We start from the raw sequence: 27,987 nt of genomic DNA, 5'->3' as shown, positions 1-27,987 counted from the left end.
ACTTCTGTGAAGAAGAATCTTCAGTTGTTTTTGGTGGCAACATGTGACAAATCTCAGACATAAGGAAATGACATGCTTCATAGATGATTAGTTATAGCAGTGGATCACTACTTTGGTTTTAAAGAATATTGTTTTGCACAAAAGCACGGAATAAAACAAATCAGGACAACATTTCAAAAACTACATTCTTTACATGTGAAATTATTGCAAAACAGCTTAATACATTAGAATATAGCGTCACTCAGAAGGATAATTCTGAAAGCAGTCATGACCCCAAGATAGTTTCTTTCAGCAATGCATAATCAAGCATCTTGCAGGGATCTCTTATACTTCTGGTACTACATTACAGCAGGAATTACTTCAGAAATTTTATTAGTGGTGAAGCAATTTGGCACATCCTCAGATTAGGAGTCATTTTCTAAATATAGATTTTTCCCTGCATTTGAATCGATATATAACCCGCATCAGGGAAATCGATTTAATATCAATATTTGGTGCATTAAAAAGGAAACCACTAACATTTCAGGATATTTTTTAGGTCTAAACAGAAAACTGCAGGCCAAAATTGTTCACACAATTTCCTTGAACACATTAGGTCATGGAGGCCCTCGGGTGCACACACAATAACAAATAATTCTCGTCTCACATTGAATTCTGCAAAGTTTTTCTATGCAAAAGAGCCCAAAAGAGTTGTAGGACTTAACTGCAGATCGAGGCCTGATTCGGCCTTACTTAAAGGGGCCAACCTTACTGAGAGTGCCACTGCATATAACAAGACATCTATAATCTTCCAATTGTGTTCTTCCTTTCCATCATTACACATCATGGCCACTATCAATGTCTCAAGCCATTCCCAACCCTCCCTCCCCCAGTCATCTGCAAGCACCTACCCAACGCTCATTCTGTCACCACTCACACACCTTGTGACCTTCTCCTTGATACCTTCACCACCACCTACAGTCCTCATCTTTAAGTGATCTCCACTCGATGCAATGGCAGAATATCATGGAGTGCAAGATACAGTTCACCCTACCTTCAGTGTTTCAAGGCAAGAGTTGCCAAATCTGGGACACGTTTGGGCAAACCTGCATTAACACTATCTTCCCGATTAAATTCGGATTACCAGTTTGATTTAGTGGTCTACATCATGGCTTGTATAATTATCTCAAAAGAACCATCTGAAGAATTCAAATAAGGTTACCTTACAAGGGCACTTGTATTACTGTCTTCCTTCCTCAGCTTTCAAAGCAATTATTTAAGATGACAAGACATTTTAAACACTGGGAATGGCTCAAAATGTTCTGTGGATTCATTACTTGACACCAAAGTATAATACACCAATTACTGTAGAAGATAACAATGACAGAGTAGGCCAAGTACCCCTTGAGGCTCCTGGCAAAGTTACACAACAAACTACACATCACAGGGAAAATGCCAGGAAATAAGTATACAAAGGTGATTTGCAGTAAATGGGGACAGTACATCAGTAAAGCCGGCAAAATGTAGTTCAGTTTTATGGATGTCATCTGAATCTTTTTTTGTTCCCTTATGTTCATGCTCAATAACACAAAATGATTAGTTATTCTGTAGTGGAGATTTGATACCATGCACTACTTGGAAAACAGCCAGATAGTAGATTGTAGTGAAGAGATTTAAAGCTAAAACTCACAGGAAAACAGACTACTGAAACAGTGGATTACTGAGAACCAACTATTACCGGTACAAGCTCTTCAAACTATTACTGGACTCAGTATTGTTGAATCATCACAAGCTAGATTTTATGGAAATGAATTTCACAATGTAAATGATCTACATTTTGAGAGTGAACAGAAGCTAGAAACTGGATCTCACCCTTTTCTTTTGACATACTGAATTGCCATTGCACAAATCCCCTGCAAATAAAAATAAATTGGCCAAAAGATACTTAAAAATCGAACATTACCCAGAAGTGTGCACTAAAACAGGATCTGCGCCATTCCCAACAGGACTGCACTCAACTGAATATTGCTGTGGACCAATCACAGAAGGCCTTTAACCCCAAAGGGTAGACTGGCAATGTCAGGCAGACACCTGTGACACACAATGGCTGCCACAGAGAAAACTCCAAACAACATATTGAAGTCCTGCTGCAGGACGCAGAGGCCTGGAGGGATATTCTGTGCACTGCAGTGGGGAAAGAGATAAGCTAGGCACCGAAAGAGGAGCTTTGCAGGATGGAGACAAGACGGTTGTAGAGTAATGCATCACAAAAACAGCCCCTGCAGCCTGCCATCCGAGCAAAACATCAGAAATCTATTTACACCAATTCCATTTTTATTCTCCCCTCATTCCCAACCACTCACCTAGATACAAGGGGCAATTTACAGTGGCTGATTAGCTTGCCAATTATCCTAAATGTTGGGAGAATTCCAGGCTCAAACACAGCTTCTATCCTGCTCTTGAACAGTCCCCCAGTACGATAAAATGTACTTTTGACCCCACAATCTGCCTGGTTATGGCCTTGTACTTATTGTCTGCCTGCACTTTCTCTGTAACTGTAACAATTCTGCATTCTGTTATTGTTTTACCTTTTGCTATTTCAATGCACTGTTGCAATGAAAGGATCTGTATGGACAGAATACAAGACAAATTTTTCACTGTACCTCAGAACCTGGGACAATAATAAACCAATTTACCCTAAATTACGGAGCACTGCCAGAAGAAATTTCATGACTTTAATGTGAATATATCAAGCTGAATTGAGACCAATATAAATACTGCTCTCTCTCATCTGCACCCACATACACCTTTCTCCTCACTGTTGACATTCTACCTGTTCTATCATCCACAAAAGGACGACGATTGATGGAATAAGTTACCCAATGCCCTTCGTCTCCTCCAGTGAGGCACAAACAGCGAGAATGAGGGAGAACACCTGCATGGGAGGGGAGACATTGCACATGCAGTGGCCGTCCTGGATCGAGACCATCCTGTTTATGGGCAGATGATCCACACCACCTTAAACCATCATGGCCAAGGGTATTCTGCAACCTCGCAAGTATGCTCACCAGCAAAGTTTCATTGTCATCACCAGGTCCCATTTGATCAACAGCAGATACTCTAACATGCAGCTCCGTTGTTTTGTTTTTGCAAGACCAGGATAGGCTTCCCATTTTCCCTGTCCTTGAAGACCCTGAGCAAGAGAAGGAGCAAGCAAAAGGACACATTGGAGTGTGTGTGTGTGTGTGTGGGGGGGGGGGGGGGGGGGGGGGGTGGTGGAGGTGGAGTGAGAAAAAGGGTTGATGATAAACAGTGAAGAATGTCATTGTACTTGACATCTCACAGCATTATCTCAGACACCAGTCCTGTGAAGAATGAGCAGATTAGGTTAGAGAGATCCGTGCCTCAAGGAGATTCCCAGGGCATTACTGAGCTGCAATTGAAGTAAAAGGACCGCTGATACTGGAAATCTTAAACAGGAACAGAAAATTTTGGAAACACTCAGCAGGTCAGGCAGTGTCTGTAGAGGGGAAAAAAAAGCAATGTTTCAGAATGAATAATTGATCTGATGAAGGGTCATTGAACTGAAATGTTGGATCTCTCTCTCTCTACTAGCATGATGCAGAATAGCAATATGTAAAGGAAATTAGTAGAAGGGCTCATATCTGTATTGCTCCAGAGGATGCAGATGAGGACTGTGTCTGGGATGTTGCCAGTGACGAGGCCAAAGCAGGTGCACAGTGAGACAGCCAACAGTCAGGTCTGTCTAATCAAATGCAAGAGATGACATGGAGTCCACCACCAACTCTGGCAGGAAGTTGTGTGGAGCCAGGAGACCAGGAGCACCACTCTACCGGGCAGGTGCACATTTTTCACTCGGTACCTGAACCAATCCCATCTGCTAAGGGGTTCAACATCTCAGACGATCTAGCCAGAGCCCAACGCATTGATGCAATCAAAGGCAGCACGCCAGCAGCTCTACTTCATTAGGAGTTTGAGGAGATTTGGTACATCAAAGACTTTTGCAAGTTTCTATGGATGTATGGTGCAGAGCATTCTGACTGATTGCACAGCCTGGTATGGAGCCTCCAAGGCACAAGATTGCAAGAGGCTGCGGAGGGTTGTAGACTCAACCAGCTCCATCATGGGCACAACCCTCCCCACCATAGAGGACATCTTCAAGAGAAGGTGCCTCAATCAGGCAGTATCCATCACTAAGGACCCTCACCATCCAGGATATGCCCTCTTCTCATTACTACCAACAGGGAGGTGGTACAGGAGCCTGAATACCCACACTCAATTCAGGAACAGCTTCTTCCCCTCCGCCATTGGAATTCTGAACGGTCCATGAACACTACCTGGTATTGGTATATTATTGTCACTTGTACTAAGGTACAGTGAAAAACTTGTCTTGCATACTGATCGTACAGGTCAATTCATTACACAGTGCAGTTACATTGAGTTAGTATGGAGTGCATTGAGGTAGTACAAGTTTAAAAACAATAATTTGCCCTATTTTTCTTATTTATAGTAAATTTATGTCTTTGCACTGTACTGCTGCTGCAAAACAATTTCACATCATGTAAGTCAGTGATAATAAATCTGATTCTGAGACAGAGGCATTACAAAACTTTGCTGTTTCACTACCATCTCACTTTGTTTCAGCTGGGTATTCATTCTCTCCACATGGTGGGAGACAAGTCCTCAGTGTACAGAGAGATGCCCACTGCTCTCATTAAGCTGTGAAGTGCCATTCTTTACAGTGAAGATGGGAATGTTACACACAAGCAGTTTGTGGCTCTGCACAAGCAAAGGCATACTGTATGTCAGCAGGCTGCTTTCCTGCATGAGCAGAGGGGTCCCACATGCAAGGGGATGCTTTCCGATAGGAGCAGGGATATGGCAATGGGGACCTGCAGACTCAGAGGACCAGAGATATGCTACTGTCCCAACTCATATCCATTTTTAAATCACAAGCAGAGCCCTGCTCAGGTTTTATCGATCACCGACTCAGAAAAGTAAAGATAGCAGGGAATGAAGTGATGGGTCTGCAGGAATCATACAAGTAGATTATTGAACCATTGCCTGTCGAGTCCCATGGAAACTCATCTGATGCGCAGGTTCAGGTCATCAAGTCCTCCTCGAGCTCTCTCAGGCAGCACGCTCACTCATGCCCCACAGTCAGTCGTCACACAAAGCTCCTTGCATTGGCTCAGAGAAGCAGTCTGAAGCCAACCTATCGGATGTAAGAGCTTCTCTTGGCTTATGGACACAAATGAAGATTCAAAGTGAAGTGGAGTGGCCTTCCTGCACCATCATAGGAGACAGTACGACACACTCAGGGCAAGAAAACCCATATGTAAAGTTAAGAAATGGGAAAAGCACTGTGTTAGTGTTCACACAATGCCAAACATAGATGCATCATTCAAATAAAGCCACATTTAAGACAAATCACATCCTTCAATGTGAAGAGATAAACCACACTGGTGTGACAGTTGCTAGCACTGATGAAGCCCCTTCCACGCCTCACCTAGAAAGGTTTCCAACAGAGTGCAGCCAGTGATGCCACCAGAGGAATCCACTGAATGAATGCACCAGCAATTAAATACTGGCGAGAGTACACCATGGACTTTGGGAAGGTATTTAAGTGTCTACGTTCCCCAATCGGGTCAGAGTACCCCTTTAAATAATGGTAATATCAACAAGTTACACAATGTGCTCCTCAGTGTACTGAGACCCGAGTGGGGTAGGTGCAGTTTGCACCTCTGAGCTTCAATCTATGTTGGCGAGGGTAGAAATGGGTAGTGACATCAATAGATGTGCACCTTATGCTGGACAAACTTCGGGTGTGCGAATACAAAAAGCACATGGAAGTCTCTGGCCCAGCAGAAAATCTCATACTCAAGTTTTATCCTTCAGGTTCTTCTTACCCCAACCAACACATTTCTGTTTATTTCTTCCAAACCCTCATCTGGTAAGCAACCTCCTCTCCCCCCAACAATCCTCTGATCATTCAAGGCCTTCATAACCATGTCCAACTGATTGGTCTACACCTCCCAAAGCCCAAACCCTTAACCCTCTAACCCCGACCTCAATTATTCGCAGTCATCCTCCTGCATCTATTTCACCCACCTCACCTGACTTCAACCCCCGTCAAACCCTTCTGCCAGCCAGTACTTCTCTCTGACATCCATCACTATCCCATTCACCCAGCAACTTATCTGCTCACCCAATCTCTCCCCATCCAGCCTCCATATCCTGTAGAACACCCCTTCAGTAGGGCCCAAGGCAATGAGCCTCTGCACTACTAAAATATTTAGTGCCAGTCCCACAACCAATAGTTGGCACTCTCAATAACACTGAGATAATGCGCCACAGTAGCACTCATCCATTTACGTGTATGATAAATTCTAAGCCATTAGCCAGACCCACTGGCAACTGTCCAGTTTAAAACAATGAGCTTTACAAGTTCACTCCTATTACAGGAGGACAAGGTTCTTCAAATTAAATTTTTGTTTTAAAAAGGTAAAGATACAAGTGGACACATCTTCAAAGCTGCCTAGCATCTTATTCCATTAACTAACAGAGAGAAAATACAATGCATAATCAAGGATTCATTTCTAGGTATTAAATTGGGAGATATTCAACAACAAACTGTTTATGTGCATCAATAAAATTTGTAATGGTTCAATTTAGTTTTCACTTGTATTACTAACACTTAACCAGACTGCCACTCCAAAGTACACGCCTGACTATATTTCCAACCCAAGTAACCCAAAAGTTGTCTGTTTCACTGCCCAGTTGCACTGGTTCAGGGAAGATTTTGTTATTATACTAATGATTCTGGGCAGGAGTTTAACCCAAAAGATTTACTTCATAAAAATTACAGTTTCACATGTAGTTATCCAGATTGCACTCTGCACCCGGAGTGGAAACTGTCCCAAAAGTTATGTTGAAAAGCCCTTCATTTACAGTACCAAATTCTAATGTTGATATTATGCATTCTTTGTAGTTTTATAACAGATACAGAAAATAGTTACTTTCAATAACACTGACTCCCAAGGACACGGTAAAAATGCTTATCACTAAGTGTAACAAAGAATTTTTCCCAAAGTAGTTACTGTGATGTACTCAGGATTTTCACACATCACCAAAGAGCAGTTCAGAAGTTAGTGTTTCAGGAGTCCTGCTGAACATACTTCAGCAGAAAAAAAATACAGAAACATCTCAGCAGGTCAGGCAGCAGAGGGGAGAGAAACAGTCAATGCTTTTTTTTAAAAAAAGACTTCAGCAGAAATTTTCAAATCTCAATTGAAGATGGATTTTGATCAAATGCAAAACCAAATTTTTTGAGGCTGCAAGATTTAAAATTCAAGTTTATACTGTCAATCAGCAAGCACTGAAAAAGACAGACTTTGGAATATCCCTTAAACCGGACAAAATTTGATCTCAGCTCATTCTGTTTTTAAGTATCAACCATCTCCAGCTCAGATTTCAAGCAAGCAGTTAGGCAAATAAATCTTAGATCAAATTGATTTCTGAGAAAATATGGCCTCAAGGGTTCAAAATTCATGCATCCAAAACAGTTAAGGATTTAATAAAAGTAAAGCTTCTAATCTCATTGCCTAATAACTTCCCACCAAAAAATGTACTTCAATACACTGAATATTTTTTATTAAATTCTTAGTGAGTTATCATGGATATCTGTGCTGGGTGGAGTTCTCACATGATACAAGAATAAAAATCAGGAGCTGGCATAGGCCTTCTGACTCTCCACGCCTGCTTTGCAGCCTCTCAACACCATGGCTGATCTTTTAACCCCAGCGTCATTTTTCTGCACTATTCCCATATTCCCTCAATATCCAAAACACCTATTGGTCTCAGTTCTGAATGAACTCAATTTCTGAGACTCCACAAGCCTCTGGGGTAAACAGTTTCAAAGATTCACCTTCCTCAATGAAGAAATCTCTTGTTTCCAGTCCTAAATGACTTATCCCTTATTTCAAGGCTCTGACCTCCTCTACACTTCTCGGTTATGGGAAAATTCCCTCCTGCACCCTGTTGAGCCTTGTATGGATTTTGTAAACTTCAAAGAGATCCCTGCCACTTTTTCTAAATCTAGAACACACAGGCCCAGTTTACTCAATTTCTCCTCATACAGCACACTCACCAGCCCAGAAAACCGTCCAGTGAATCTTTGATGCAGTGCCATTATGGCAACCCTGCTGCTGCCCTCATTGGGAGACTGCTCCATTCACTACTATTTGTTCATATTCATTACAAGTAGTTCTACAGAAAGCCTCAAATACTCATGCACAATTCACAGGTCTAAATGGAAACAGATGTATGGATGGATAAGACAACAGATCTTAACGAAAATGTGGGATTCCAATCTTGAAAATATATTGATGGTCACACTCCACAAATTAAGCACCTGCATGAATAATATGATAAAACTGAATTACATGTCAAACAGGAAATCCTGTTTGAACTGAGGACACAGTGCCTCTCCTCTCCATCATCAGTATCCAGCTTTCCCTGTCATCAGGTCAGAGTCTAATACTACCAAATTCTGTAATAAAAGCAGAAAGCACTGCTAATACTCAAGACAAGCCGCATCTCTGGAAAGAGAAACAAGATTAAAAATTTAGGTCAAGACCCTTCAAAAGAACGTGTTAGTTTTTCCTTTCTTTCACAGTTCTTTGACCTGAAACATTAACTGTTTCTTTCTACAGATGCTGCCCAGCCTACAGGAGTGTTTTCAACATTATTTTTTTGCTGCAGGTTTTTGATTTTCACATAGTTTAAGGAATCCCTAAATTAGAACTGTAATGTTTGTGTCAGAGAAAAAAATAACCAAAGATACAAGGTATCCAAGTAGGTAATAGTTGTGGTCACAACTCACAAGCAATGTTTTATCCAAGTGTTTTGCTGTAAGCACTTTCCTAGTGAACATCCAGTCAATTCCAAATCCAATTTGCATGCAGCTTGCTGAATGTTCAAAATATTTTACAAAACTTTGTAAGAGACTGCACAGATTTTATGTTCTGATGCAGCCAAGGTCAAGAAAACCCCATGTTATTGAATAAATTATTGCTATTTCACAGGCCCTTCATAAATATTCAATTTGTGCAGTACATTTGTAAAATGATTCAGCATAAATAACACTAAAAGGCATTACTCCGATTGCTGGCAAAGACAATTAAAAGTACCAAAAGGTTTTTGATACTCCCTGAAGAAAAGATGAGAGAAAGCTTTCAAGTCCAAGAGATTCGGCTGTTGTACTGGAAATATTCCAATCTGGGACTTCCATTGTAGAAGTATTAAGAGTTCCATATCTAGCCTATTTTGTTTTTACAGATCTTGCTAGTACCTTAGAGTTCTTTGCAAGATGTATAGTTTGAAGGTCAGCTACATGTTATTATGTTGCCACATTTTAAAGAAATGACTTAGTGGAAGATTTCAAGAGGCATAAAAAAATGTTTAATGTAACAATAAAGAGAATGTGAATGCATCTTAAAAAGATTCTGAAACGGGAAAAAAGAATGCAAGCCCCTTCATATGTCATTCATTGAAGGTGCCAGCACAAGCAGATGTGGTCAGAAAAATTGAAGAGATTTTGTATCTATAAGCAGAATATACAGACCAGGGGCATGGAAATTCCTTCACACAATTCAAAGAAAACGGAAACAGCTTGACCGTGAATAAAACAACATTGCAGCCATTTTTGGCACCCGTGGGGAATCGTGACTCCTGACTTTTCAATGAGATTTTCATTTGCCCAAGCAAATTTCTTTGGTTTAAAATTCCTACAAAAATCAATGGCAACACAAGCAAAATTCATCTCACACGATGTGCAACCTCACAGGTCTAAGAAAACAAGTCTTATTTATTGACAGTATAACCGCTTTACCAACCCCATTTCCCAAAAACCATGGCATTTAAAAGGCCAGTTTTTGCATTCTTTGCCCTCCCTGAGATCTCCAACAACCTCAGATGCCGTCTCAGGCAAGCACCTGGACTACTTTGGCTGTGAAGTAGTCACTCAGCTTCCCGAATCACACCAAGCTCCTGCTGCTGATCTCTGCCATATCTTGTTTGTTGCTCGTTACTGCATCCAGGTTCCCCAAACCGTATTCTCATGTTTCCTTCGGCTCAGAAGAACAGGCATGGAGATTGGCATATTCCCTTAAGTACAGGTATTCACAGACTGCACTCGTGTCCTGAGATATCTCCATGGCAACCTCCTGCTAGGTGTATGCCTGCAGTCCTGGGAGTTCTCTATTCATCAGGATCACGTCTCTACAGGCACTACTCTCCACCAACCGATTTAAATCTCCCTGACTTCTTGGAAGCTTGAGTAGCCCTTAAGTCCAAAATCCATTCAGTGGCAACATTCCTGAAGAACTGGAAAAAAAAATTGCCCCTACTATGGAGAGTCCATTTCAGAGCTGACTGCAAAGATCGCCCCTACGAGGACAAATGCTGGAAGCTGTGAGAACATGCAATTGAGCTGCATCGCTCCCAATAGTCGTTGGATGGCAGTCCCCAGGGAAATTTGACAATACTGTTCTGATAACTTTACAAATGAAGTGTATGCGCTTCGTGATCAGTGTTAGAATGTTTAACTGCTTGTAGGACAAAATTTTCTCAGCCATATACTGCTCAATTTGGAGAAACCACGTCAAAGAAGTGGCGTGTATTATTTTGAACAATTTATTGTAGCTTTAATAACAATGACGAAAAAGGTAAAAGGATGGGGTAAATAGGTTTTAGAAGGCTAATGGCTCATTGACACAAAGTTAAGATGTAATGTTAGTTTTTATCTTCCAAATGGATTCGCGATGGAAGGTTTCCATTTGTCATTGACCTGTAACTTCAACTCTGTCTTGCCACTTATGTTACCCGACAGCTGCCAAGTTATTCCAGCATTTTCAAATTTTAGTTGTTTTTTTTGATCATTGGGTGGAAAATGAGGAAAACACAATAAAATGGAGGGAGTTTAAAAAAAAAGGACATGTCGAGGAGTGTTACAAAGAGAGGGAGAGAAGGCCTTACACAAGAAAGGAAAGCATTCAAGTTGAATTTATGGAATCTTTCACAGCCACAGTATGTCCCAAATTATTTTACAGACAGTTGAGTACTTAATTGCTAGAGAATTACTGATTCATTGAACTTCTGTTTTCACTTGACAAAGATTTATTCCTGGGCTAAATTTTTCTTTGTTGATCTGCACTGTGGGTTAAGTATCGTGCAGGCCATGGAGGAAATGCATCAAATCCTTTGTTAAAATAGATGTCATTGGATCTTCATACTGACATCTGTTTTAAAGTTAAACCTCACCCATAGCTCTCACTCAGTAATGCACCAAAATGTCAGACTGCATTACATTAGAGTCTCCTGAGTGGCACTTGAACCCACAACCTCCCATCTCAGAGGTGAAAGTGCTTCTCCTGAGCTAGAAATGGTTGCTAATTGAAAGGGAGCTTAGAAGGCATCTTTACATACAAGATTTCTGTAATGTGGAAATACTCAAAAATGTTTTCTGCTTTTTTTGTTTGAAAAGAAGTATTAGTAACTTGTGAGAGAGAGAGAAAGATGGGAAATATAGGGTGCAAGTAAAGTGAATAATCAGGAAGCAACTGGAGGCAGATACTAACATGGGTTTAATTAACCTATCACTGCACTGTTGTATTCTACAATTCTGGTACAATTTTAAACTTTGAGTGGTTACTGAAGCTACTTGGGAGGACAGTTTAGTTCATCTGTGTATATGTCAATCAAAATACAACACAGGTGCTGAAAATCTGAAACAAAATCATTGGAAACACTCAGCAGGTCAAGCAGCATCTGTGGAAAGAGGAAGAGGTTTGTGTTTCAGGTCCAGGGTCCTTTGACAGAAATGGGAAGGAAAGAGACAAGTTGGCTCAGGTAACTTGCTCCGCTCTTTTCAAGTTCTGACAAAGGATCCCAGACCTAGAACATTAAGTCTTTCTCTTTCCACAGATACTGCCTGACCTGCTGAGTGTTTCCAGCATTTTGTTTTTAATTTGTGCATTGCCCTTTTACTAAGTACTCCAATCTATACGTTTGTATTGAGATTTTACCATTGTGTATTCACACAGAAGGGAAAGAAAGCAAGAAAAATGTTGCCAACAAAAAGCAGAACAGGTTCATTCTGCTTGCTGCATGTATGTACTGTTCATTAACAGACTCTCACAAGGAAGACATGGATCATTTTCAAAATGGACAATTAGAAAAGGAAGCCTGATCACGAAGTGGGAATGGAAGTACAAGAAAAGGCAAAAGTGATAAATGTCATCAAGAAACTTACTTGCCTGAATTACTGGTGAACTGAGCTCATCTATTTTCACTCGACAAAGATACATTTCATTGGACTAAATCCAGTGATCCACTGCAAGCCTAATCCCTCAAAGCTATCGTAATCCATCAGCCTCAGATCCCCTGAATGCCACTGCTTGAAGCAGTGAAACGTAGTCACCATTTCACTTGCACGTTATGCTGATTTGAGTAGAAAATAAATGGATAGATTCTGTGGAGCAAGTCATCATTTTTAATGAAACACCGCACATCTGCATATACATTTGTTCATCGCCAACTATTGATTGAATGACACACAAGATAGCCCAACCAGTTCACACTGGCGTACATTTTCCACTCAAATCTCCTGTCTTTCCTCATTTAAATCTATGAGTACAACTCTCTTCCTCATCTCTGTGTTGGTCCAGTTTTCCCTCAAATACATTAATACTATGTTCTTCAACCACTCCCTGTAGGAATGGGCTCTGTATCCTCATAGTTCTTTAGATAATGATGTTCCTTCTGAATTTCCTGTTGACTTTCTTGGTGAATACCAAATACTGATGACCCCTGATTCTCTTCCTCACAAATGGAAACATGCTGTTTCCACCATATTAAAAACTCTTCACAATTAAAGAGGCCTAATATTAGGTCACACTTCAAGCTGCTTTTCTCAAGCGGGTCCGTTTATCCTTCTCTGACATTCCTGGTATTATCCTTGCAAATCTTCTCCGGACCGCCATCTCTTTTATTTATATGTATAAAATATACAAGTAAAACTGTACACAGTACTGTGAGTTCCAACCAATGTTTAATACAGGTTCATTAGACTGATTCCAGGGATTATTGTGGTGGGGGTACTGTCACACGAGGGGGAGATTGAGAAGACCGTGACTGTATTCTTTAGCATTAAGAAGAATAAGATCTCATTGAAACATAAATCTTTAAACAAAAAACAGGGGGGGGGGGGCAGGAAGGAGGCAGCAAAGTTTGGAAGGGGTAGGACATTTGGGACCAAGATGGAGGAGAAAGTTCTTTACTCAGAGGGCGAAATTCTGTCTTGGATGTTTGTGGTAGCTCAGTTGCGTTCATTCAAAACAAAAGATATTTTTTGACATCATGAGGATCAATGGATCTGAGATAGTGGTAGAAGCAGCAGCAGCAGCTACTTGGTTAACAATGGAACAGGCTGAGAGGGCCAGATGGCCAGCTCCTAATTCTTAACTTCTAAATATAAATTTCCCTACTTTTGAAATCTACACCTCTGGATACAGACCCTTAGTTTTTCTTTGAAAAACAAAAGCAAACTGTCATTGCTAACACAACTTTTAGAGATTGGTGTATTTCTACTCCTAAATACTTTCTTCCTATACCAAATCTGGACTTGAACCTTCCAAATAACAAGTGACCTCTCTAATCTTCTTGTCATAACACTTCAGAAGTTATGTTTTTTTTGTAATCCCCACCTCAAGAATCATGTTTCAGGAGGAAGAAATGTACCTTTGATCACCAGAACTCTACTTATGCAAGTCTATTATCCATTAGTTGGTACTCCTCTTGAGATATCTTACATTGACTTAAATGAAATGGAACATGTCGGAAATGGGTTGCAACGTAGGCAATGTTCTTACACTACTTAGTTCTGTAGACCATGTTTGAATACTTTCCTTGTTTTGACTGTATTGATTTTCCTTTGTGTGGTACATACATCAAACCTGCTGATATATTTTCTATCTACACAAATGAAATTTAAACAAGATATGTGATTTTTTTTTAGAAAAAATTTACTCAAAGCTAATAAGAATTTCTAAGCTGGGAGATGTGCTACCTTGTTAAATAAGGGTGACAAATCTAAAATGATCTACAATATGGATGAACTAGATTAACCATGGATTGTTTTATGAATTACTATTCCCCTCTCAGACACAACCAAAGCATTGCAAGTAAAAGGGACAATATCATAACATTCCATTGCTCTTCCAATCCACAAGGCATGGTTTTGGAATGTGCCTTTTGTTGCTGGCCAGGAGCAAAAGTATGATTTATACTTTTATTTGAAGAACAGCGAGGTGAATAAAGTGGAACCTTTGCAGAACAGTTGCACCACATAAGATGTGAAAACTCTAGGAGTTCGTCCTTTTGCTCATAAATTGAAAGCTAAATAGTAGGTTCTTTGGTAGCATCTCCCTCGCCTGCAGCTTCTCTCAGCTAGAAATACCAGTGCGGGAGGAAATGCATGGGAATGCCATGAACTGCGAGTTCCCCTCCAAGTCACACACCACCCCAGCTTAGAAACCCATTGCCATCTTTGCATCATAATGGAGTCAAAATCCAGGAATTCCCTATCCAACAGAACCACGGGAGCACCTTCGTTCAAAAGGACTACAGTAATTGAAGACAAAGCAAACTATCGGCTGTTCAAGGGGAATTAGGAATGGGCATTATATTTTCAACTTCCTCAATTCACAAAACCAGTTAGATAACAAAAATATTAACACAGCTACTGAAAATACAGATGCCATTTTGAGGATCTGGATGCAAAATACAGCTTGCAATATTAATGAGTTTTTTTTGTTGCCTGAAGCAGAGGAGATGGTAACTTATGAGGATGTTCTAACTCATCTTCAGAGGGTCCAATGACACGAGGCTATCAAAGCAGCAAATTAACATGGCAGATTCTGCTGCACATTTGATGTTTGGAAATAGGGCCATCAAGTCTTCTGTTCCTGTACAGAGGGGGAATTAACAGCTACCCCTCCATCTACAAGGAAACTTTGCGTTGTGTTCAATGAGATGCCACTTTGACTTCTGCAAAAATACAGCTGATTTAACACCAGGACCTGATGTCTACTGACTTCATGCCTTGATAGCAGACTAAATCTCCAGTGCAAACTATCCTGAAGCACACAAGAGAACCTCAGTTCAAAACAGTCTTGCCATGAACTTTCTCTGAACAATAATCAAATCCCAGGTGAAAGTTAAGTGCTGAATGAACAATTCAAGCTTCTGCCACCTTTCTGATGAAGCTGGAGATCAGTGTTCTTGAATCAATACCCTTCCACAGAATAGGTTATGATTTACGTAGGAGCCACTTAAACGCAACTAAAACAATGACCTTTAATGAAGCTTAGCTTCCAAGAGACCCAGAATTACTCCATTCCGTAACTACAGGCAAGTTGACTATCATGTTAGAGTTTCTCCAACTTCAGACAGAAAACTGTTCTTTTGATGTTTGAAGGAGTAATCCACAATAGTCATGAGACCGTTTACCTTCACCACAGCATCCTTCTGACATTTATTGACAGTCAGAATTAGGACTGATCAGCAGAAGCAATATGTCCCTTGTTACAAAATTGCTATTGCAAAAACTACAAGCGAATGAAATTTTTTCAAGTTATTTGGCACATTTGTTTTTTTTTTGCAACAATGCTCTTGAGTACAATCACCATCCTTTGAGTAAAGGAGCCATTAAATCTGTTAGGCTGAACTTGTGAGCAAAGTAAGCTGTCTGCTTTAAATGTCCAGATGATCTGAAGTTCTATTATTACCTTTGAGTCTTCCTTCACAATGACAGAGATTATTGAGTCCTCCAGTCGAGGGCACGTTGAAGCCATTCAGTTTAATGGGTGCTGGTCCATTTTAAGAATTCTTAAATGAGCATGCAAACCATTTTAAAAAAATCATTTCCTTAAAAATTGAAATTTTTGCAAATTGACAGAAAAGCATCTTAGATAGTCTAACAAAGAAAAGGCTCCCACTTATCTACAAGATGTTATCTCCACCTCAGTTCCCTTAAGCTTTAGAATGGTGAAATTATTCTTGGACAAAAAAGAGCTGGGCAGCTTTTATTAATTTTTTGCTTTTTTTGGACAACTTAGCTTCCTGTTAGGAGAAGAAAGCTTTTCTTTCCAGTCAGAAGCTAGGTCCCATAATTGGGAGTTCCTTTGCCATGCTCCTGTGCTTAGTTACTTACTATTTTAATGTCTGCATTGCTTCTGGTCTGACCTCTACTTAATATGCTATTACAATGAAGCTCAATAACAGCTCAAGGAGCAGCATCACATTCTGCAATGAGCTCATATTTGAATTTTTAAAGATCATAACTACTATGCACACATCTGAGTGGACTTGTTACAATTCTGTTGCCACCTTTAGACAGTTTCTTTACATCCCATTTCCATCCTCCCTCATCTTGCACCAGCACCTGTCTCACCTCTATCCTATCCCAGACCATTCTTGATTCTCTATTACCTCCCAATTTTCCTCGGCACTATTCCCTTCAATCCTGTTACTGCTGCAATATTTTCCAAGATCACAAACCTGAAATATGAACTGTCTCCCTCTGCAAATGCTGCCTAATCTGCTGAGTATTTCTAACATTTTTTTTCCACATCCAAAACCCGATAATTACCAAACACCCATGAGCAATTGTCTCAAAGGCTTCTTTCTCCACAATCAATATATCGACATCAATGAGCTCTGAAGTTACCTTTGATTACACCAGCACAAACTAATTACTACTTCAGCTGCAGACTTATTTTGCTTTTGATGTTTTGAGATTTGCCAACTTTATGACAGGAGCAGAGAATTACTTGTACAGGTCCCATGGGACCCCAATGCATTTCCCATTCATCCCGACAACACAAATTACTATTCATCCAATGACTGATCTTAATTTCTTTTTCAAGGAAATAATTCTTCAGCACGAGTCAAGTTGGCAAACTCTACAAAAATATTGGTAAAGCAAATATTTAAAGGATGACATCAAAAAAATGAGCCAAGACTTGCAGCATTATCCCACTGGGAAACATAGAAACAGAATATTTACAACATAGTCATTCAGGCCATCTACTGGTTGAGGCCATGTACTGGTGAGGAAAAGCTATCCCAGTACTAGTTCCACAGCCTTGCAGATTACAGCCCTTCACATACACATCCCATGATCTTTTAAAACAAACCAAAGGTTTCTGCCTCCACCACCCTTTCCGGCAATTAGTTCCAGGCTCTCCACCTCCCCCCCCCCCCCCCCCCCCCACTTCCGTCATCTCCCTTTTAACATTCTACCAATTACTTTCATTCCCCACCCCCAGTTTTGGGGGGCATATGGGACCAAGGGAAATGGGTCATTCATGTTAACTCTCTCTAGACCTTGTTAATTATATTTCTCTAGTGTGTTAACTTCCAAAGAAGTCAAGCCCAAATCTTTCCTCAATTAGAATTTTCCATTCCTGGCAATATTCTTGTAAATCTTCTCTGCGCCCACTCCAGTGCAAATCACATCTTTCTTGTAAATCTGGTGACCAGAAACATATGCAATACCCAAGCCTTGGTCTAACTTGCATTCCATCCAATTCTAGCACAAGCTTCCAACTCTTATATTCTATGCCTCAACTAATGAAAAAAGAGGCAATGGACCAAATGGGATTAATATACATGGGTACTTGGTGGGCTGAAGGACCTGTTTCTGTGCTGTGACTCTATCCCATACACTTTTTAAAACCACCTTATTGACTTGCCCTTCAGTGGCTAAGAATCTGTCAACATACACAAAGGTTCCTCTGTCCCTCCATATTTCCTAAGCCTCCCATTCATTACAGCTTGCTGCACCACCACACTATGCACATTACTTCAAACTGCACTGGATTAAATTTCATGGGCATCTTTTCTGTCCAGTGCACCAATCCATCAATTTCCTCCCACAGGTAACCACAGTCATTTGTTGTATTATCTTCAAGATTTATCATGCCCTCAACAGTTAAATCCAACTCATTAATACACACTAAAACAAGCCCTTGTGGATTCCCAAAGCCAATGGTCTTTCAACACACCCATCAACTATTACCTTTGCTTCCTGCCATTCAGATGGATCCAACTGGCTAGTTTGTCTTGAATTTAATGGGCTTTGACATCCCTGTTGCATGTTCAAAGTTCTGCTAAGATCTATGCAGCTCCAGCAAATGCACTGCACTTATCAGCCTCCTAGTTACTTCCTCAAACAGCCAATCTTTAGTGAGATACAAATGTTCTTTTTTGGTCATTTAAACACTCCTACCTCCCACTTGTCAAACATCAGGTTAATAATTACTTCTTTCCCATTCATCAATATTCATCCTATGATTTTCCCTGGATCCTTTCCTTTAAAAAAAATTGTTGATCCCTAACTTCTTCCAATATCTGTTGAAAGACTACTGACCTAAAACAAACTTTCTCCCTCTATAGATGTTACCTGACCTGTCTTCAGCATTTTCAAGTTTCATTTCAGATTTCCAGCATCTGCAGCATTTTGCTTTGATTTTCCTTGTACAGAAAGGAAGCAATAGAGCAGTCTCTGATGGAGATGAGGGTGCTGCCATTGACAGACTGGTGGACTGGAAGCACAAGTTTGATAGGCCTCCAAACTTCTCCTACCCAAAGCAGGTCTATAGCCAGCAATCGTAATCATTGAGAAGACAACCAACAGGAGAATATTCAATACATAACTGATTTTATAACAGCTCTAACTCACTGGAGAATCAAATCTGAAATAAATGTATTGAAACAAAAATCATTGACTTATTGTATTAAGTACTTGCTTTTGGAGAGGGCAAACAGAAGACAGATTTATTCATGCAGCTTTTAGGGCTCTAAACTTCTTCCATATACATCCTTTAAAAAATTAAGTTTCTGTTTATCTACACTCAGTGTGAAGTCTATCAAACATGTACCAATATATATTTGTAAATCCACTAACCTAGTTCTCATTCACACAGCACAGTTTTCCATTTTTATTAACTCGGGAGGTCAATCCTTCTGGGACTGTTGCCAACTCTGTTAAAATTGAACTAATTTTGCACCATGGTGAAAACGCAAAGAACACCTAGGCTCCCTATAAAATCTCAAATGATGTAGCACATAAATGCTTAACCTATTGAAATCACACTGCTTTTGGCTAACCTGAATGCATGCTGCTTGCAGAGAACCACTTTCACAAGGTCATCCAAAATTAGTCCTCACAGACTTTCTCAAATAAAGATGCAAGAACCTTTAATTTCATTTTATGATAATTATGACTGAGATTTTTTTTTAAAAACAGCTTTAAGGCTGTGGCACACTAACAAGGTGGTAATGAATAATACAGCTTCATCAGATTCCACTTATCGGCTATAGTGCAACCCAAGATACTATTACGTAGAATATTACTCATTATGCAAGATGTTCACATGATGAAACCTCAAAACTTACCCCATTTATGTCCGTGACACAATCATAACCGACAGCAGTTTTGCCCTCTCTACTACTACAATTTTCCACAAGGATAAATAGCTCTTAGCAATAGCTCTATTTTCCTATTCTTTAAATCATAATGTTGATCTACGAACAAGCAACAAGCTACAGAACATGAAAAGAACCTTTTTATTTAAAATACAATGTTTTTCAAAACTTTTGGGGTCTAAATCTACTCAAGGCCAAATCAGATGATGTTGAATAGTCTGACTTCCAAAGATATGCTCAATTTTTCATCACCAAAACATTTGAATTATGTTGCAAAATATCTGAAATCCTTCTGAAAAAAATCATTCATGGTATAATCTTAAAATAAACCATTTAAGCATCGGAAAGAAGCTGTAGAAATTTTGTTTTGAAGATACTTTTAATTTTTGTTCTACCATGCAATAATTTTCAACTTTACCACATGTATGCTTCTTAATAATAAAGATATCGGCCTTGAACAGAATGCAAGTTTCATAACATGCGATGACCAGGAGGGAAATTAATCAAGGAATATCCATTTTTACAGTTTTGAAGTATACAGTTCTGTTGCTTTCCTTTATTATGTACACACATAACTATCAAGTGAATAATTGACTGATAGTAGCTGATACTAGAACTGATTATTATCCATTAAATCTTGTCCCCATCATCTTACATTCAAAATGGTAGGTTCCCAAAGACTGAACCTCCAGCCAACAAGGCTGGAGAATCCAAGACAAGCTTATTGCAATCACAGCACTGATACCAACGTACGCCTTTACTACAAGGGAGATGCCAATCTCTTTTATAAATTTTAGCTAGATATTTTAGATAACACTGAAACCTTTGTTTAAAACTCCAAACTGCATTGAAAGCCATCACTTACATTTACAGCATTCAATATTTTGGAACCTTATAACCTTTGAAAGAAATCTCCATTGTGCAAAGTGTTTATATTCACAACAGTGCTCTGAAAGTATAAGCATTTAAAGTTCTAAAAACTGAAGCTTCAAGTGATACAGGCATCCATTTTGACAGGGGCTCTAAAGTTTTGCTAATGTTCAAAATAATTATATCTTGGTTCTAATCAGCTACAACTGTAAAATTTCCTACTTTTGTATATATGTGTGTGTATGTATATATATATATATATATATATATATACACACACACACACGACCAACTAATTATTCAGTGACACTTCAATAAAGCACTTAAACTGCTCAAAGAAACTTGTGTTAATTTTGGATAATGGTCACAAGGCACTTAAAATTATGTAAGCAACAAGGTGATACTGGAATCATCTCCCCTGAATTATCCACCATTCAAGCTTTACTTGCATAAATAAATATTTTCTGAAGCATTGTGTATTGACTCATTTTAAACAGTCAAAGTAAAAATCTGGTATCAAAATTCGACTTAGCACAAGTCATTCTTGCTGGAAGATCTAATTGGTTCAATAATTAGTCACAAGGTAGGGTAACGGTCCAAATCACACAGCTGTTTCCAAACCAAATATAATTGTTTTGATCTTGCATTTCATGCAGAGAATTCTCAGACTTGCTCAAGATTGTAGACAAAGAGACAAGTGTAAAAAATAGATTGAAAATCTAGAAGTTACATTTTGTTTTATCCCTTCGAGCCACTGGCAGAGAAGCACCAAGTACATTGGCCTCAACCCAAACATTATTAACCCATTGGAGAACAGATCACAGTGAAGAACAGGACAATGGAGAATTAAAACATGTGATCTTGAATTTCTTTATCTCATCCTGGTATATACTAGAGAAGGAAAAGTCAAATAAGGACACCAGATTGCCAAGCTGATCTTAGTACTTATTTATTGAAGCCTGATATTAACATTGTCTTTAAAATACACACATTTGAAGTCATTGGGATCAAATTGTGTTTATACTCAGGTGCCAGAGAATCAGGAAGGGTCCCCCAGACTTCACAGGAAACCCTTGAACTCCTTTGCTTTGGCCCTCCCCTCCCCAATCAAGCACCACCTACCCTTTCACATCTCAGCCAATTAAAAGGAACTGCTCCCTTTCATCCTCTGCTGGCCAGCTTCCCATTCTTGGTGTGCCAGATTCTAAAGGAAGTCCAAGAAACTTTGTTTTTGCAGTGAGAACCACCCATCGAATTTGGCTTGGACTCCATTTACTATTCAGCGGTGCCACAGGCTCCAAAACTCCTGCACACCATTTTCCCTTTGCTGCATTAAAATAAGGACTGGTGGCATAAACTAATGTGATGTTGTATTGTTCCAGTGTTAACCAAAAGACATCCCTAATGCCTAATCAAGAAATGCATAATTAAAGAGGAACTGTTAGTAATATTAACATGGTCCAATAAAACACAAAAATTGGTTAATTAAACTGTTTTAAGAAACTGTTGTTGTGTCAGTTAGGCTCTCTACATTCAACATTGTCCATTCATTTACCAGAGTTCAATAGACCACAAAATTGCAGAGGCAAGCAGATGAACTTGCCCTACCTACACATGGCACTCATCTAGGGGAGGCAGACATATGGTTATTACCTACCTGTACTCTAAACTTACGAAAGATAAAACTATTTTTTAATTTAATGTTTAATTATGTCCCATAATATGCAATTGTGTATTCCTTTGAGAAATTTAAGTCTGAAATACTACAACACTTAGTAATTAGCAGCACATTTACAATAGGAAGTTCTTCAATATTCCAAAAAAATTCACTTACTTGTAAGTGCCGAGGGTAAATATTCAATGTATTTTCTCACCTTTTTCCAGAAAGAGTTTTATCATCTTTTGCATATCCATTTTCATTCTATACAATTTGCATTTTGTTTAAAATAATTTGGCCTACTTTCTGTATTATCATAAGAAAACAGTATTTCATAGTCTACAAAGTGTATTTGAGACTACCCAGCATCAGTCTTAATTGCAGTTAGATGAAGACATATAACGGGTTTATGTCAGTATTTGATACCAGTTCATTAAGGTAGCCAGAACAAATGGACATTTTGGCAATAGGTGAACCTAATTATTTCAAATCTAGGAGGCATCCAAGATTCCTGCTGCCTCTCCGAGTTGAACTCCAAGATGTTATAGCACTGCAGTTGAGAATCGTCAGATACAATATGGCTCTGGTATAATTTCTGTAGCTAAATATTATGTCTTGTCTGACACGGCAGCAAATCTACCAATTACAGGAAAGCAGATGTTGGCGGCGGGGAGAGAGGAAGGAAAGAGGGCGTAAACCGGCATATCTTAGTTATAAAAGTGGAAATCGGAATGCGTTATTCAAAATCGAAATATATATTCTTCGGAAAAGAAATCCTGCATAATGTAGGTGGATGATAACCTTTAAGAACAGTTAACCGATGATTTTAAGGTATCCATCCAATAAGTGAGCAGCACAAGCAAGATGTAACCGATTCCTTCAACTCTCAAATCGTGAGAAATACTGCAATTAACGCAAAGTCATTGGCAGCTAACACAGAAAAGGTTATCACCGTTCCGAACAGCTTATCCGATGCAGTTATGGGGACAAAGTTTGGTGCCATCTGGAACGGTATTAATATGAACGCCCTGGGTTTGAGTGGGGTTGGTCATAAGGCAACCAATGATGATTTCAGGACGACAGTTGGAGAGATGTGTAACCCATAGACAATCCAGTGGCAACTGGATCAACCGTACAAGCAGTAAACGCTGCGAGCTTTGAGTATGTCAGAGTCAGACAATAAGGGCAGATAGGACCAGGTATCTTAAGTATATTGAAAAGCTTACTTTAAATGAAAAAAAAACATCTTGGGGTGAAAAATCTAACCGAATGTGAAAACACACGAGTTGAATACAGAGCGCCCAATGACACGGGAGGCGGTGCTGAAAGAACAGCTCCTTTGGTTGCGGCAGGGATAGTCAAGCTCAATACAGCCCGAATGATTACGAAGCCTAAATATTTCAGCCCGTTCCGGGCAGTTCCGCTGATTTACCTACTAATCAGTACCAGTTCATTATCAAACATCCCCCCACTACATGGATGCACTGTAACTGCCGGCTCGAACGATCTAAATAGCGAGGCAACTGCAGTGAGGAGCTGGTATGTAATGGCACACGGTTATCACAGCCCCCTGAATCAATAGCTGTACAATATCTACTCTCGAAACTCCGGAGTTCTCGGGTTCTTTCCCGCTAGCCCCTACAATCAAGGCGAATCGGCCACGTTTAAGTTGCAACCAAATACCAACGCGTGATACAGCACAGAAATACAAGATAATGATAATACACGATCGATACGTCGCTAGAATTTGAATGTTTCAACTTGAGAGACACCTCGGCAAACGGGCACTCTGAAGTATCCGCGGTCTATTGTTTTAACGGGAGGCAAACGAAAGAGGGCAGTTATCCCTTTAAATGTTGCACAGCGGTGAAAGTTGGCTGGCACCTCCGTTTAATGTTTAAAAAGGACATCCCAGCAAGTTGACAGCGAAAACACGGCTACCTCGAACGTCAGGAATATGCGCCCAAACTTTGTTTTAAAGACATATGGTTAAGTATTCAGTAACAGGACGGACGCTATTACTGTTGTCTCTAGACATGGATATCAAGATTCTTAAAACCGAGGAGGAAAGAGGGAGAGAGAGGGAGGGAGAGATTCAAACCAAACACTGCGCCTTTAACGAGAGCTGCTAATGCGGTCACGAAGAGGTTTCTTTCACCAACCGCCCCCACCCCCCAAAAAAGTATCATTAATTAAGTAACGGCGACTGAGAAGGATGGGCTCCAGTGGCCAAGAGTACATTAAAACGGAGCGTGCGTCGTTTAAGACATTAATCATTGCACACAAAGATTGAAACCAAACCATTAGTTTCACTAACCAAATCATTAGTTTCTATCCTCATCGCAAGCATTTTTAAATGATTTTGGCCCGATATGCTATTTTTAAAACAGACTACGCTCCCGGAATGTGACGGTAGCAGCGCTTGTCCGGCAGCAAGCCGAAAGTAATACTTAAAAGGTTTCAACTGGCAAGCAATGCAAGATTTCAAAGACAAGTGCCTGAAACATTCAATTAAACCACCGTGCTCCCCGGAGCGAAAGCAAAAGTTTATAACTCTATAGTACATTCCAATGTAACGGGGTCACCGTCCTGCAACCAAGCCAACATTTACTGAGGGAGATAAAACGCATCAGTTTTCACAGTGCCAGTACCTTGAGAAATCAGGAGAAGAGCCATTCCCATCAGGACGATACCACAAACTGAAATGTGCATTTTTCCCCCTTCTTGCTTCTATTTTTTTCCTCTGCTCCTTTGCTTGCTTGTTCGTTCGTTGATCTCGGAGTGGTTTACAAAACAAATCCAGCGAGCAAAGTGGAGGACGAGTGAGGGAGATTCAGCGACAGACACACACTTCACAATCCTGCTCAAGCAGGCTGGCATGCAGGCGCGCGTTCACGCTGCTCCAGCGCACTCCCGCTTCGTTCACTCGGTCCGCACACCCCATTCAGGCGCGTTCTCGCACCTCTCCCTTCATTGGCTTATTCCACGACGGCCAGAACCACAAGGGGTTTGCTCCACTGATCGGCAGTAACAACCCTGCAGTAGTCAGTGCAAACATTTAAAGACACACCGTCAGCGAGCTTCATCGCAATTCTATCCGCACACATACAAACATTTCTTTTATGGGAATCATTGCAGCTTGAATTTAATCGGGAGCTCAGTGAAGTGTCCGTTGTCTTTGGAGCATATGTTGATTTTATTGGATAAAAGTTTCTACAGCATATCAGGGTATCTCAGTTAGAATCACAGAGTCACACAACTCATAAATATTCCATTTAGCCCACCTGTCATGTCGATCATGCACACCAATTCCACTTGGAACAGCATTGAGCCTGAGGGCACATACCACCAGACTTAAGGACAGCTTCTACCCCATTGTGATAAGACTATTGAACGGTTCACTTATACAATGAGATGGACTATGACCTCACGATCTACCTTGTTGCGAACTTGCACCTTATTGCACTGCACTTTCTCTGTAGCTGTGACACTTTCTCTGTACTGTTATTGTTTTTACCTGGACTACCTCACAGCACTCTGTACTAGCTCAATGTAGCTGCACTGTGTAATGAATTGACCTGTATAATCGGTTTGCAAGACAAGTTTTTCACTGTACCTTGGTACAAGTGACGATAATAAACCAATACCAATTAGGTTCATCACCTTCCAGCCCTAAGTGATTCAAGAGCTCGTGTTGACAAATACTCTTTACCCATCTCCTATGCAGTCAGTGCTTTGCACAAAATTGGTTGATGTTTAGTCATCTCAGAACTAACCGATTTGCTTTGGGTTCAGAGAGGAGCCCCATCTAAACTCACGACCAGTAGGTGAGGTGTTACATCAATACTGGCTGTTGTACATGGGATTATGTTCTGTTTTTCATCTTTGCCGAGCTTTGATAGAAATTTTTGGATTTGAGGGAAATCAACGGATATGGAGTTGGTGCAGAAAAGTGGAGTTAGGTAACATATCAGCCAAAATCTTCTCGGACAGCAGAGTGAGGAGAATAACTCCCACTTCCATTTCTGATAATGTGTGTAACCGTTCACCAAGAAAGATGGTACTGCAAAATAAAGATTTAACTGTGAGAATTCTGTGTGAAATATAGATGTAGACTCTTCTGGCTGATTTATTTTAGCTGATCAAATGCAGGCAGTATATTCTTCAGTACAATGCTTTGGATTCAAGCAAGTCAACTTTTGATAAGTAAATGTATGCCTTGGATGAGATTCAAACAAATCAGTGATTTAGAGAATACACAGTGCAGAGCTGCAGTGTGATTACAACAAAAAAAGTAACCAGATCATTAGCCATCACTTTATTCCCCATAGTTGGTCCTTAGGGTCACACTATCCTTGTTCTATTAACTAAATACTATTAACCCACACATAGCAGAATGCACATGACTCCAATCTTCCAAAATGTGGATCAATTCACATTCTAGATGAGGCAAAATATAAATTAATTAAGAGCTAAACAAGATGGGGAAAACCTGAAGAAAACAAAATTGGTGATTGGTCAAGTTGATAAGATGGTTAAGAATGGAAATAGGATACTTAGAAAAGGAAAGTCAGGTGTCCTATACTTTTCTGGCTAGACTTATACAAAATACAGGTCAAGTCTCAGGTAGAGAATTGAGACCAATTAAGAGCACCACCTTTTAGAAAGGATTGTAAAACACTTGGAAAAACTGCAGGAGAGCTTTATAAGGTTGATATGAGAAGTTTATAAAGAAAGTGAGCTGCTGGTGGAACTCAGCAGGCCAGACAGCATCTGTGGAGGGAAATGGACAGTCAATGCATTGGGTCAATCATAATGTTGAGCTGCTGAGTTCCTCCAGAAGTTTGTTTTGTCACTCTATGCTCCAACATCTGCAGTCTCCATGATATGAGAAGTTTATTTATGAGGAGAAATAAGGAAAGCCAGCATTGGTCTCTTTTCAAGCGAGGGAGTTGAATAATTTCTTGATTATGAAGAGGTTACTGAGGAATATGGAGTTCAGACTGCAATCAGATCAGCCATGATCTTGTTGAATAGCAGAGCGGATGCAAGGGCTGAGTGACCTGCCCCTGCTCTTAATTTGTATGTTCGTATGTGTATTCAGTTCAACACTGATTCATTAAACAATTAATATTCCCCTTTTCTCCTCATTCTTTGACTTTTCAGAATTTTAAATATTACACATTTTAATATAAGTGATTTTCAACCATGCTTATCATTTCCAACTTACTTAACTTTTAGAAGTTCCAAAAAACAGGCAGAAATTACAAGATATATCAGCATGATTAGAAGAAAGGTAAGATTTCTTTGACACAATTTCATCCTAGCTTTGTGACAAATTCTCTACTATGTCAGTTTGATATTTCCCCTCACAATTCTAACCATTGCCCACACTAAGCTTCACTGTGAAAACTCGGAACTCAATTTGCTGAAGTCCTTTGCAGGTAGAGGAGAAGTTTGGGCTGGATTTGGGAATGACCAGTCCAGCCCTTCTGCCCTGGTCCTGTGATTAGTTCCATTTCAAGTACACAGTTCCCACTTCCAAAGATGGCTAACTTCTCTCCATGCATGGAATCTCTATTACTGTTTCCTTGGAAAAAAATGACTGTGCTTATTCATTCTCAGCCTATCACATATCCCAATAATAATGCACAGTTTCTAGGTTACAATTATTTGCACAGGAAGTGCCATTGGATTGTATAAAAGATTTTGGTTTTAATTTATGTTCTTCAAGCTCATTTACAGTACAGGTAATTATAAGCATCCATTAGCAAGTTCCAGTTGTCTCTCATGATTTCTTTTCACAATTCATCATGAAATACACAAAGCTCCTGCAGCTTTTTAATTTTTTTTCAATAATCATTAGCAACTGATGCTGTTATTTCTGCAAAGACACCACACATTCTATT

General features: G+C 39.8%; 1 protein-coding gene across 2 annotated transcripts in view; it reads right to left on the bottom strand.

Annotated features, from left to right (window-relative positions):
* opcml (opioid binding protein/cell adhesion molecule-like) overlaps window positions 1–25,155 on the bottom strand; it is a 1,812,735-nt gene extending 1,787,580 nt beyond the window's left edge. For both annotated transcript variants that reach the window (XM_052039681.1, XM_052039683.1), the window contains exon 1: window positions 24,730–25,155. In XM_052039681.1, coding sequence (XP_051895641.1) covers window positions 24,730–24,790 — 61 coding nt within the window. In that variant the 5' untranslated portion in view covers window positions 24,791–25,155. The remainder of the gene's footprint in view (window positions 1–24,729) is intronic.
* Window positions 25,156–27,987: the final 2,832 nt, after the last annotated feature.

This window comes from Pristis pectinata, chromosome 27 (assembly GCF_009764475.1).
Source record: "Pristis pectinata isolate sPriPec2 chromosome 27, sPriPec2.1.pri, whole genome shotgun sequence".
NCBI classification, from domain to species: domain Eukaryota; kingdom Metazoa; phylum Chordata; class Chondrichthyes; order Rhinopristiformes; family Pristidae; genus Pristis; species Pristis pectinata.
Note: the sequence above shows the minus strand (reverse complement) of the source record. Positions and strands in the feature narration are given on the sequence as shown.